Source organism: Cnephaeus nilssonii (genome assembly GCF_951640355.1).
Source record: "Cnephaeus nilssonii genome assembly, chromosome: 16".
NCBI classification, from domain to species: domain Eukaryota; kingdom Metazoa; phylum Chordata; class Mammalia; order Chiroptera; family Vespertilionidae; genus Cnephaeus; species Cnephaeus nilssonii.
In genome coordinates this window covers 48,633,721-48,647,714 of record NC_137087.1, presented here as the reverse complement: position 1 = coordinate 48,647,714, position 13,994 = coordinate 48,633,721, and the positions used below count along the sequence as shown (strand labels likewise).

Genomic DNA, 13,994 nt, shown 5'->3' with positions numbered 1-13,994 from the left:
ACATTTGAATGTTGTTTTTCTCCTCTGTAAAGTGAGGATAACATTGACTCTACCACTTAGAATGCATGGGCAGATTGATGCTCATGCTTGCAAAGCCTTTCATGTAATGCCTAACATTTCCTAAGTACCTATTAAATCTGGGGTGCTGTTATTGTGGTTATAGCTTCCAATGCAGAATTGTTATTACCTGTTCCATTCAAAACAAAACCAGGACCTGCAGACACGTCCAAAGAGGCAAACAATAAAAACACACCTCAAATGGGACTTCCATGGAGCAAGTGCCTCGGCCGCAGGAGGGAGATAAGCAGACCCTCTCCAGCTCTATCCCCTCTTGCCACACACTCCCTGGGCTTTGCCAAGTTTTTATTCCTCAAGATAAACCTGAAGGCCAGGCTGCCAGAGATGAGTTACAAAGAGCAGCTCTCAGCTCAGGTGGCCTTTGATAATGCCAAGCAGTTGGGGGCCAATAAAGTCACCACTTTGCAAAGCAAATGAACCAGCTGCTAAATGTACAGAGCCCTGCTCTGACCAGAAGAGGGGGAGCAGCCCAGGAAGGGGAATGGGCAATGAAACTCCTGGAAGAGGCAATATTTCTATCCCCTCTGTAGGTATTGTAACCTCCTAGCGTGTCTGATGGGTAAGACAGTGCCGTTTCTCCTGTAGGGGTACACTGAGGAGGGAAGACCAGTGTGAAGATTCTAATATATGAAATTTAATTTTTAAAGAACTGGCAGTTTAGCTGTATTGAATTATGTAGCAGCCTCTGGAACATATGCAAAACCAGTGTGGGTTTCCCTGGTGAGTCACCCTTCAGGAGCTGGTATAGTGAGTGGATAAGTAAATGCTATTTGTAATGCACATGCCATTGTTGGGAGGTCAGTGCTCCTGGGGTGCAGGCCTCCCACACTGTGGAGGATCAAGAAACTGCTCTGGCTGCTGCTGATTGCCCCCAGTGAGGCTTGTTTCCCTAAGCAGTTCAAAGCATTCCGACCAGGCACTCATTTCTGTTATTTACTTGCTTAACACACTTGTCTTCCAAAAGCGTATGAAGTTGGCCCAACTCTACATTACCCCAGATGCCAGATCAGCAGGTACAAACTAATGAGGTTTGAATGTGTCAAAAGCAAAGGCAAACCCTGGATCCTCTATTGATTGAAACCCAGCCACTTTGAATACACAAATTCAGAGCTGTAGTTGTTGGAAGAACAGTGGAAGTCAGAAAATTCGGATGGGAGTAAACCCTAGCTCTGTTATCTTAAACAATTGATTTTTGTTTACACCTCAGTTTCCCCATCCATAGAATGGGTATAATAGCTGTGGTTGCAGGTTTGCAGTGAATATCGAAGGTTTTTTTATATAAAGTACTGAGCATACTTCTTGGTGCATGGCAAGGATCATTGCTGCTGTACTTGTCTGCCTAAACTTTTATAAGATAATAGAAAGGGCCTGAGTTAAACGAAATGGGCTCAGATATACCCATGAGCATATTCACTTCATCCCTGGCTGTGCTACAAAAAACCAGTTAATCTAAGTTTGTTTCCTCATCCTCGAAATGTGAGTAATGATAACTATCTCGTGCTTACTGTGAGAGTTAAGTGAGGTCACCTATGCATAGCGTTGGAATGCACACTTTAACATATCTCAGACCCTTTCCTCACTGCCCTCCTGTTTTCCTGGGTGGTCATAATTCCAAGCAGAGTAAAATATGCATGAAAGTGTTTAATAAACACAAAAGCACCCAAAGATATAATGCATCCTTAATGATTTGCTAGAGCAGTTTGGACAACTTACCAATTGTTACCTCTTTCGTAACTTATAGAACAGAGAAGGCAGTCATATTTTCAGAGCCAAATAATTAATAAGGACTGTTTATAATGGGAACAATAGTATTATGGGCATGGAGGAGGGAATAGTCAACAATGTAGGGAGATTATTACCTCTTTAAGTTTAAGAGCAGTTATCTTTTGCTCAATGCATTGTGGTGGCTTAGTAGAGCAATCTCTTACAGGAAAAAGAAAAAGTAATTGGATCATTAGCTTTCACTGACCTCTTTTAATCGCCCACGGCTCTAGAGAGCACCATGATTTAGATAGTTCGTAAGAGCATGGGCTGTGAAGACATAGAATTGTGGGTTGAAATCCCAGCACTTACTATCCTTTGTACCCAGTGTTTCCTTTGGCTGTGTGACCTTGGGCAAGTCACTTAACCTGGATGAGCCTCAGTTTCCCCATGTGTAACATAGAATAAGTGATACCCAAGAGAACTGTTATAAGATTTAAATGAAATAACGTATTTAAGACTGTGGGTGCTGGAGGTAACATAAAATAAAAATAGCCTCTATTTATTTATCACTTGTTGAATAGCAAAACTGAAAACACCCGAGTTTATTTCTAAGCAACGGCAAGCTACTATCAACCTACCTTAGGGGCAATAAAAATTCTCTATCACATTTGCATTAGGCTCCCCGTACCAAAGGGGCTCAGGTCTGTTGCTTTCTGCCCCACTGTCCATGGAGTCATTATACTTAATCATCACCCCCTCCATCTACCATCCTTACCCCCTCTTTCCTCCAAGACAAGTGCTCACTGCTGAATTAAACAGCCTGCCTCTGTTCTTTTAAGTAAACAAATACATCCCTTCTCAAATCGATGTATTTTGCCGAAACCGGTTTGGCTCAGTGGATAGAGCGTCGGCCTGCGGACTCAAGGGTCCCAGGTTCGATTCCGGTCAAGAGCGTGTACCTTGGTTGTGGGCACATCCCCAGTAGGGGGGTGTGCAAGAGGCAGCTGATCAATGTTTCTAACTCTCTATCCCTCTCTCTTCCTCTCTGTAAAAAATCAATAAAATGTATTTTTTTAAAAATCGATGTATTTTTCAGCCATGTCCATTTTTCCCAGGTAGCAGGGATAAAGGGGATGTTCTTGGCTAACAAGAAGATTGACAACCAAGTGAAGACGTTCATCACCTATAACAAAGGCAGAGACTGGCATTTGCTGCAGGCGCCGGACACGGATTTAAGGGGGGACCCTGTGCACTGCTTACTGGTGAGTCTTCATATCAGGGCAGAATGTTCCAGTCCGTGGGAGGCTAGAAATGGGTGTTAACAAACAGATGGAGGTGATTCCAGGGTTCCTTGCTTAGTTGCAGAACCAAAGGAGACAGGGACAGGCCTGAAGGCAGCATGTAGAAGAGTCACTGGACTGCCTTTCGAGATGGAACGAAGAGATCAGAGAATAGCAGAACGTTTCTTACTTCCAAGGCTGTTCAATTGTGGCCTGAATTCTGAGGAGGACCTCACATTGCAGTTTAACAGAGAATATGATAGTTTTCACCGTGGTGGGGAGATACACCTTTAATTTCCTATGACTAACTTGTTACAGATCAAATGACACATACATTTGTCTGTAGAATTGATGAACTGAATGCAAAGTTTTGTAGTCGTATTTTCTAGAGGAGATGCTTATTCATATTTTCAGAGCAGTTGATGCTTCAAACAAGGGTAAGAACTACTGATGTAAACTTCAATTGGAACTCTTTATGATATGTGCCATTCATTTATGTTGCATTATATAAAGTTGGTTTTGGCAAACAATGGACTGTGGGGCAAATATGGCCCACCACTTGTTTTTTTTAAATAAAGTTTTATTCTTATTCATGTATATATTGCCTGTGTGCTACCATGGCTGAATTGAGTAGTCAAATCAGGACTGTATGGTCCACCAAGCCTAATATATTTATTATTTTAAAAATATTTAAAGAATGTTTGCTGACCCCCGCTTTGAAGTATGGCTATCTCTTAATTATCTAACATTTGAGGAATAAGTAGATCTGCATGAACTTATTTATAATTTGATTATATGTTGGGGTCTGAGAGAGGGATCAAAAATGGGTGTTGCCTCCACAGAGTGTGAGGTCTACTTGAAAGTCACTAGACTAATAAATGAGATTATAGGGTTACATTTCACTCTCCTCAGTGGTTCTGGTGCCTGCAACATACTTCACCCAGGAATGGGTACTGGGTAAATGAAGAAGAAGGGGAGGAAGAGATTATTTGCAAAACAAAGTATAATCAAATGCTAACGTCTTTAAAACAATCCAGAAGTTGTATTTATATTCACACACACGAAAAAAGACCAGTATGTTAAGCTGGAGGAAAGACCTCTTAGTTTTAGTAAGAGCTTGGAGAGTGTGTGTGTTTGTGTGTGTGTGTGTGTGTGTGTGTGTGTGTATCAGTATTCACAGTCATCATACAATTCTGACTTCAGCGTTATCCACACTCAGCTTGCTTCTTTGTGCCCCATGAAGTCAGAACAGTCACTTTGCAGGTTCATCTCATGTGGCTGTAGGCAGGTCGCCTCCTACTCTAGAAGATGCCAGCAGCCATAGCGTGACCTTATTAGTTGCAGAGGATATCACAGTTGTCACTGTGCATCAGGAAAGCGGGCTGCAATTCAGCCTCCCACTCAGCTCCTATCCTCAGAACTGGCAACTTGCGGAGGGAGTGGGGAGCCAGTTGTGATAGAGAGTGCACAAAGCCAGTGACAGAGTAAGTAAAAGGGACAGTTATTACTGAATACCTTCTCTCTGCAAGGCATATAGTTCAGCAGCATTTTGAAAAACAGGGCCACCTTGCTAGTTTAACTATGGCAAGTTGGAGCATCGTGATATTTTGCCCAAGGTGCATGGCCTGCTCCATCACCTTAATGTGGTCCTCTCTCCTTCCGTGCATATTGGAGATTAAATGTCCATGAGAGAATTAGCCATATCATATGAAGAGGCTTTCCTGGGTCTTCTGGTGTCATAAATGAACCATTAGAAATGCCTCTTTCACAAAGCACTTGGCAAGATGTTCCCTGCTCCACCACCATCCCAGTGGTAGGAATTCTTATTGCTCTGCTCCCAAAATCTAAGTGCTGAGACCATCCTCAGACAAGCCATCATGATTTCTACTCCCTCTACAGTGACAGGCTCCTAACTGCTCCTCCTGTCTCTACTTGGCAGTCTTCTGAGAGAGAGAGAGAGAGAGAGAGAGAGAGAGAGTTTAATCCAACTTTATTGAGTTAAAGCATACATACATAAAATTACCCATTTTAAGAGTGTACTTTGATGAATCTTGACAAATTATATACCCACGTAACCATTACCACATCAAGATAGAACATTTTCATAACCTCCCCAAATTCATTTGTTCCACTTTGCAATCACTATCCACACTTCTAGCTCTAGACAACCACTAACTGCTCTCCTTTATGATAGGGTTTTCTTTCCTAAAATTTTATGTAAATGGGGTCAACTTGAGCTTGAAAAATTCAGATCGTGTCTCTCTTTTACTTAAACCTTCTGTGACTAATTCAGGTCAAATGAAATGCAAATACTTTCCCTTAGCAAGTATTCCTGCAAGGTCCCATATGGTCTGGCCTCTGTCTACTTCTCCTGCCTGGTCCTAGGCCTCTCTCCCCTTCCTTCCTTACACGGAAACCATGGTGGGGAGGAACTTACCTGTTCCCCTACCATTAACTTACCGTGCTCATTCATGTCTCAGACTCTGTGCATTTATCATTAGTTTTCTCAAAATGCCCTTTTCCTAGTCTGGTTTTTTCTTTTTTTAAATATATTTTATTGATTTTAGAGAGGAAGAAAGAGGGAAAGAGAGACAGAAACATCAATGATGAGAGAGAATTATCGATTGGCTGCCTCCTGCATGCTCCCCACTGGGGATCAAGCCCGCAACTGGGGCATGTGCCCTTGACCAGACTAGAACCCGGGACCCTTCAGTGCTCAAGGCTGGGGCTCTATCCACTGAGCCAAACCGGCTAGGGCCTGGCTTTTTCTTAAAATTCAGATCCTTGATTGACTACCTTTGTTCAGAGAGCACACTTAAACTTTTTTCTAAAGTTGTATTGTCCCAGCTCCTTTTCATGTGTGAGCCTTCTCACTCTTTGAAATCAGCACGTGTGGTTGCCCATGTTCATCTGTTAACATGTGAGCTTCCTAAGCCGAGGAACTGTTTGTTGCTCTCTTTTGGCCACGCCAAGAATCAGCTCAAGAATCAGACCTGCCGTAATGTAGGTGCTCAGCACAGGTATTGTTGCAGGCGTTGTGTTTGTTTGAAGCAGATGCTCCATTGACTGTGTTGTTGAGGTTTACAATTGGACTTTAGTGGCTGCCTTACCTTTCCGCCGATAGTCACAGGGGAGGATTTATAATTGCCACCTTTGGAAGCTCCTGGGCTCACATTGACCCCAAAGGTGACAAAATCAGCAGGCTCATTAAGACAGAGTAAAGATGAACTAGTAGGATAGGGATGGACAGTGCCCAGGAGTCTTGTGGCCTCCCTCCCTCATTAACCCTGTTGTTTAATGTCTTTTTAATCTGAGTTTTGGAAAGCAGGCAGCAGGGTGAGGAGGGGAAATGACAAAGGGGGTGGGGAGGACAGACCAAAACCATTTTATAAAAACCTGCTAACGGCACAAAATTGGAAAGAAAATCTTTGAGCTATGGGAGACCCAGACTGTTAAAAATCTTCTTTCGGCTGGGGAGCTGGTGGAGATAAAAAGTGATTTTGAATTGCGAGTACTTGGAAAGTGACAGTGTCACCAAAAGCACAGCCTGGTGATTAGAAAAGAGATTTTCCAGCAGGGCTGATAGAAATGTGGAACAAGTTCAGAATTACAGCCCCGAAAGGAATGTCCCTGCTAAAATGTATTCTATAGAAATAAGACATCCAGGGTAATTTGTGGCTGTATTTTTAGGACTTTTAGGCTGATTGCCTGGAGGGCTCAGCTGGGATTTCTTTCCTCTGAAGACTGGGTAGCACAATTAGATGGGGTATTACAGGTCACGGTCTACCTGCCTCCAAAGCCTCAGGATTTGGCTCCTGGGAGGCAAGATGTGAGTCGAGCCTGTGACAAATCCTGGAGCCCCTAGGGGAAGCCTAGTGTTTCATGGAGAGAGACTATGATTTCTCTATGGATTCAGTTGGCCAATTTCGGTTGCAGCTAAATCTCAGCTACTCTGGAGATTCTCAACTCTGCTTTCCACTCCATTGCACACTTGACTGTGTGTGTTGTTTGGGTTGGAGTGCGGCTAAATGCCCCATACCTAGCCAGTTGTTCCAGGGGCCTCCCTCTTCTTTGAAATTAACCCTCTTTACTCAAGATCTAATGGATTCCCAGTTTCAAAGTCAGAAACAATAAGTGTGTGGGGTGGTGGATTTGGAGGCTATTATTTGGTAATTTACTTGCTGCCTTATTATTTATGAAACATCTGATCTGGGTTTTCAGGACAATACTCAGATTAGGATCCCCAGGGATAATGGTACCATGAAGATGAGACCTAAAGGTTATTAATACAGATGTAACAGGGAAAGAGGAAGTAGAATGGGAAGTTGGTTGACCCTCAAGTAATCTAACCATTTTTTTGAGTAGATTTATTGCATAGTGGGGAAATATCTTCTATCATTTAGTAATTCTGCATTGGCCATTCACAGTGCTAGGAAGACAGATCAGTTAAATGCAACAGATATTTACTGAATGCTTGCAATCACCAAAAGAGTTTTATTTGTTAAAATAAGACATAAGAGAATAAGACGAAAGAAAGGTAATTGGGACCTAGAAGTCCACCATGGACTTCAGGAGTTTGTGCACTCTCTGAAATCGAATACAAAATTCTGTGTGCCCTTGCCCTTGTGCACTTTTTCTTGGGAAAGAGTCCTTCATTGGCATCAGGCTCTCAAACTCTGTATCTGACCCTGCAAAGATTACAGATTAAGGATCCAGCTGCTTCTAGAATTGATTGATGATATTCCGTGCCCTGTGACTATTCCATGAAGAGACATATTAAAGGGCAGCATCCACACATGTATGCTGGTCCCTCCACTCCCTGTAAGTCAGGTGCTAGGTCATGGTGCTTTTAGTGCACAGTTCTATATTGTCCTAATGTGGAAGAATAAGAAAAAGAGAGAAGTGCCTTTGGGACAAGCTGTGTTTTGACGCCACTGAATTAGAGATAACTCTGGAGAGCTATGTATGTGGCACATGTTTGCTAATGGGGGAAAAGAAGGCAGGAAGGCAGAAAGGAAAGACAAGAGATGTGGACAGAGTGTCCCCTATCTGGGCAAAAGTACAGAAGATTAGAGAACTTTGTGTTCTGTCCTTCAGGAGTCTACAGTGGCTTGATAGCCATTATAATAAACCTCTCCATTAACCTTTTGCACTCAGATGTCGAGTGTGACTCGACACGGTTAGCATTAGAATAAAGGAATCGAGAAAAAAGCAAGCGAGTGCAAAGGGTTTTAAGCTTTTGTGACTTAACTTTGACAAATGTCCAAAACTGGCCAGGTATAAACGTTTAAGTTAAACATGTGAAGATGAATCACTTACCATTGTTTTTCATCGAACATTGATGTAGACTATCTAACTTCCTTGAAAAAAATGGTAGAAATAAAATAAAGCCACGGAATGTTCTCCTCATACCAGCTGGGGGCAATCCAGTACTACAAATGTGAACACGGAGAAAAAGTGCAACAGAGAGCTCATTTCTAATGTTGCTGCTACTGCATGAACTGCTGTCTTTTCTTCTCAAAATAACTTATCGTGGGCTCTGAAAGCCATAGCCACGAGCTGTGCTGATATGGTCATTTGGAAATGCACTCTTTCCTTTGCAATGGCAAGTCCCCGTAGCACAGAAACCTTGGGTCCCGTGGCAACTGAGCTTCACAATCTTCCAGACCGTTGAGTGATGAAGTTTGTGGCAAGTGGCCGCTCAAGATTGCAAGCTGGGTGCTCCCTTGTCCAGGGATGTTCCGCCTTGTTGGGTGGTTCAGAGGTTCTCCCTTCCACCCATATACCTACGCATTTCCCAAGGAGTGCTAACGATTCTGATGCCACGGAGATGCTCATGTTACTCTGATGATGTGCTTTACAGATAAGCCTGTGTACCTCTGGCATTGTTCTGAGTAAAATAGTGATATCATTCACTTCCTAACATAAAGGCATTGCTTGTCATTTCAAACTTGCATTTTTGATTCTAGGCTAGGTTTCACAGATGATGCAATGTCGTACTTGACATTTTCTCTTTATTTGCAGAGTGTGTATCTCTTGGGGGGATAGAACCACATGTGAGGTTCGTGAGGTACAGGATGGTGCATAGTAAAATAAAGTGTTGTAGACCAGAGAAGGGAGATCCTGATAGGCTGCCATTGTCAGCACAACGTCCATGGAAAAAGAGTCTGAAACCTCTGCTTTATCCTGTCTTAGCAACCGAGAGCTGTGGGACCTCGGCCACATAACTATACCCATTCGGGTCTTCCTCTTGGATGAAAGGAAGCCAAGTGTTTGGGTCTGATTATTTCTTCTTATAGAGGGAGATCTTCTTTACTCTTTTGGAACATTATAAAGTAAAAATTCCCTTTTTTTAAAGCTTTACATGAATTTTTCATGTAAAAATAATAATATATTACTATTGTCATTCCTTGAGAGTTTACTCTCTCTGTTGGTGGTAAGGAAAAGACCCTATTGTGGTCCACTGTTTTAGTTCACCAGTATTTTGGTTGCTTTTATTCCTGAATTTCATTTTTAGTGTGTCATTTTACTCTATCTGATATGAATTTAATCACTGCCTCTCTGAGTATCTGCTGGTTGCGACTTACAGAGCAGAATCAAAGTAATAACGGAGATACATTGGTGATTCCAAAAACTCGAGTCGATAAGATTAGAAAGTAATCTTCCTCAGCGATGAAAAGAAGTGTGGGTTCAGACACAAATTCTTAGTTTTTGACAACTCAGGACAAGAACTATTTCAAATGAAACTTGTATGAGATTTAGTCTCAAAACTGGTGATATATTAATCAGAAAATTTGATCGAGATTTTCACACACAAATAAACAAGTCTCTTAAATTTTCATTGAAATTGCTGTTATTGGTACATTTTGCCTACAAGGATGACTTTTCTATTGAATAATACTGATTCTGATAATACCCTGTTGATTTCTGTTGGACGTTAGGACAGTCTCACACATCATACAGTTTCTTCTGTACAACTGAGACCAAGGTCTCACATGGAGAGTGGCTAAGAGATGCAGGCTGACTTCTTAAAGCTCTCCCAGCCACTCCAAACCTTTTTTTTCCTATTTCTCCTCTTTAGTATGACTATATACTGTATTGTAACTCAAATCTTCTGTGTGTTTTTCTTTGTGGTTGGTGTTACTCAGGGCTGAAATGTCCTTTATCCTCCTGAACATCTTACCTAGGTTCATAACCTACCCATCTTTGCCCAAGGCACCATTTTCTCCTTGGAGTATTCCTGATCAAAAGTTGGACATCATTTTGTCACCCCGTAGAATCTCATATTTTATCTGTACTGATCTTATGGTATTAAAATATTTTTTATTTATGTTAATCAAAAGATCTTAAATTATACACTCCATGATATTCAAGACCAAATTTGAGTCAATGCAACTCTTTCATAAGCTACACCTTTATTTTACAGATAAAATGCTCAAATGTTTTGGTAAATGCCCAAATGGCAATGAAGGCAGTCAATTCCATTTAAAATGAAGAGGCCTTCCTTCACCAGCTTGGCAGCTATGTGCTGCTTAGTGGACACTAGATATTTGTGGAATGAAGACAGGTGAATGGAAGGGTACATGAATGGATGCATAGATGGGATGGTTAGATGATTGGATAGATGCTCTGAACATGAGATTAAAATGACTGTTTAGATTGTGTGCTTTCATGACACTCATTTTTCCTCTTCTCAGCCTTATTGCTCACTACACCTTCACCTTAAGGTCTCTGAGAATCCCTACACATCAGGGATCATTGCCAGCCGAGAGACCGCTCCCAGCATCATAGTGGCTTCAGGTAAGAAGCTAACCTTGTTTGCTTGCTGCTGTAAATTGTGTTTATTTTAAGAAGCTAGATATCTCTGCTTGGAGCTTAATGAGCAAGCTAAATATATTTTTTAATTGAACCTAAACTATTGACCCTGAATCAAGTATGCGGAAAAATGCTGCTCAGATATGTTTGTAATCTCAGTCCGTCTCAGGCGATGCAGACTGCCCATGTGGCTCATGGTTAGCTTGTGCGGAAAGTTCCATCCACTCATGGCTCTCTGCTCTTTCTAGGTAACATAGGCTCTGAATTGTCAGACAGCGACATCAGCATGTTTGTCTCTTCAGATGCAGGGAATACTTGGAGGCAGGTAAGAAAGCTTGCTGGGTCAAGTTACTGAAGTTTAAGTGACATTAAATTTGCCCAACTCAATTCAAATCTGGGAACTTATTCCACTACACATAATAACTTATTCAACTACATATAAATCCTAAAGCTTGCCAATGCATTTATTTAGTCTTAAGTCTTTGAGGTTAGTGAATCTTTTTGCAATTTGATTTTTTTCTTGCCATTCAATAAAAATGACCCATATGCAGAGCCTTTATAGAAGAAAGTTTATAAGTGACAGTGAAACCAAATTAGATCTGACTGAATTTTTCCCATAAAAGAAAACTAGAATCCTAAAGTTTATCATATAGGAAACATGGATCCTAGAAGGTAGATTATATACCTAATGCTGGGTTATCTCCATAAATTCCCCTTGCCTTGAAGTCAGAATAGAGAGCAATGCAGTGATATAGAAATAGCAATTACCCAGGTGGTGTTCTGAGATGTTTAAATTTCATGTGCAAAAGACAGAGTAATAACCATCACCGTGCATATGCTAGGGAGAGTAGAAATGGAATCACTTTAACCCAATGTGTTTAGCTTAAATGCTTCCTCTCTTTCTTCTGAATGAAAATTAGATACCCATAGCTTATAAAACAGGCATTTAATGAGCTTTAGCAATCATAACAAGATATGTGCCTAATGCATGGTTGTTACCCTTCAATAAATATGTTGTAATAACCCACTGACATTTAATTATCATACAATAACTAGCACTGTAAATTGAAATTTAATGCCCAGGTAATCACAGAGCAATGAGAACAACTCTGTTTTATATTTTAGTCAGAGATCTCCATGCTATGGTCCAATTGCTATTTCCTAATTCCAGACCCCTAATAAGTCCTCAGTGGGATTCACATGTTATGAGAAGGACAGAGCAAGAAAGAAATTTGCCTAAAAACCTTAGGGCTCTTGATCTTAGAGTTAATGAGGACTGTTAATTTTCCTCTGGAGAATAGTTAGAGAGCCAGGATCCCCTTTTTTTCCTTTCAACACCCCAAACAAAGCAAAATAAGTCTCTACTTCTATAATCCTTGGTTAGGATATACCTTCAAATGGGTGTAAGAAGTAAATAAAGGAGACTTGACTTGAGGTGGTGAACACACAATACAATATACAGATGATCTATTATGGAATTGTACACTTGAAACCTATATAATTTTATTAACCAGTGTCACCCCAATAAATTTGATAAACATTTTAAATTTTCCAAAAAAAGAAGTAAATAAAGGGGAAGAATATTATGTCTATAGTGTAATCACAGACAAAGCTATACTAACAGTGTGACTGTGAGAAGCCAGCATGCATCTTATATTGAGAGGACTTGGAAATTGTTTCACCCTATTTCCATTTGACTTCACATTGGTTTCTCCGCATTTAGAGAAAGATCCAACGGCACATGTGCCCAAATATGATGTTCCATTTTCATCAGAGCTACTTTAGGACTTGGTAGAGAACCTCTTAATTGAACAAGAACACCTTTTTTCTAGAATACTTGGAAAGTTTGAAAGAAATGTATCTGGGAGGTCACTGAAATGCTGCAAGCTCGAGCTGCATCAGTCACTACATACATGCTCTTAGGCAAGTCTCGACATCTCTCTCAACCTTCGTGGCCTCGGTGTAAGCATGAGAATGTGAGATTAAAGTATCTCTAAGGTTTCTTCTACCTTAAAATGATACCCAATATGAGCTGTCCAGTATTCTGACATCATTATAAATGGGAATCAATAGAACATGCCACAAAATAAGATCGGAATATAAACATAAATAGGTAACTATTCTTTACATTTGTTTTGTGGTGCGCCTCACACAATTTTATGTAACTCCAAGGGTACATGTAGCACATCTTCTGAAGCGTTGTTCATTAATGTGTCTTCCCAAAGATTTGGGGGAACCTTGTTCAATCAGGAGAGGGATTATTCTCCTCATATGAAGACTAATTATCTGAACTCTGGATGTGTGTGGACATGGATGTGTGTCCATGTGGATGTGGTTTCCTCTTCCAGATCTTCGAAGAAGAGCACAGTGTTCTGTATCTGGATCAAGGTGGAGTCCTAGTTGCTATGAAGCACACGTCTCTTCCAATTCGACATCTCTGGTAAAGGCACCTGCTGCCCATGAGTCATACTCCTTGTGGTTCCTCACTGTTACGGCTAGGAGGCGGGCTATCGGACTGTGATCATGTTTGTTATAAAATGCCAAGGTCTACTAGAATATAATTTACACCTTTGCTCTTTTAAAATAAGATTGTGGCCTATAGGAGAAGGAAGTAGGAAGGGAGGAAAGAAGGGAGGGAGGGAGGGAGGGAGGGAGGGAGGGAGGGAGGGAGGGAGGGAGGGAGGGAGGGAGGGAGGGAGGAAGGATAAGCTCTGCCCCTGAGAGAGGAATTACATTCTAGTTTTTAAATGTGACAATGCCCTCCCCAGTGCCTTATCCTTTCAGCACAGTTGTGGGTAAAATGCTGCGCCAGGTATAATCTCTGAGTAGCTTAACTCCTTGCCCAAATAATACCAGTATGTGTGTTCTGCACAGAGATCAGGATCCTGTTGCTGATTGTACTTCCTTAGTTTCCCGTTTGGGGCTGACGTTCTGCAACTCTACCTGTAGGTCTCCTGCAGATGGACTTGCAAGTCCTAACTTCCAGAGGGGTTTCCAACAGACTCCTACATGTGTGTTTTTGAAAGTGACTCTCTGCACGTGCAAGCTTGTTCAAAGTCAAAAGCCTGATTTCCCCTCCTCTGGTAGTTACTCTGGTGACCTCAGGGAAAGCTGCGG

At 41.4% G+C, this 13,994-nt stretch overlaps 1 protein-coding gene across 5 annotated transcripts in view; it reads left to right on the top strand.

The window, feature by feature from the left end:
- The window catches only part of SORCS1 (sortilin related VPS10 domain containing receptor 1), a gene marked incomplete at both ends in the record, with an annotated part of 468,623 nt that overhangs the window by 365,593 nt on the left and 89,036 nt on the right, over positions 1-13,994 (top strand). For all 5 annotated transcript variants that reach the window (XM_079793712.1, XM_079793713.1, XM_079793716.1 and 2 more), the window contains 4 exons: positions 2,898-3,044; positions 10,760-10,862; positions 11,126-11,202; positions 13,226-13,317. In XM_079793712.1, coding sequence (XP_079649838.1) covers positions 2,898-3,044; positions 10,760-10,862; positions 11,126-11,202; positions 13,226-13,317 — 419 coding nt within the window. The remainder of the gene's footprint in view (positions 1-2,897; positions 3,045-10,759; positions 10,863-11,125; positions 11,203-13,225; positions 13,318-13,994) is intronic.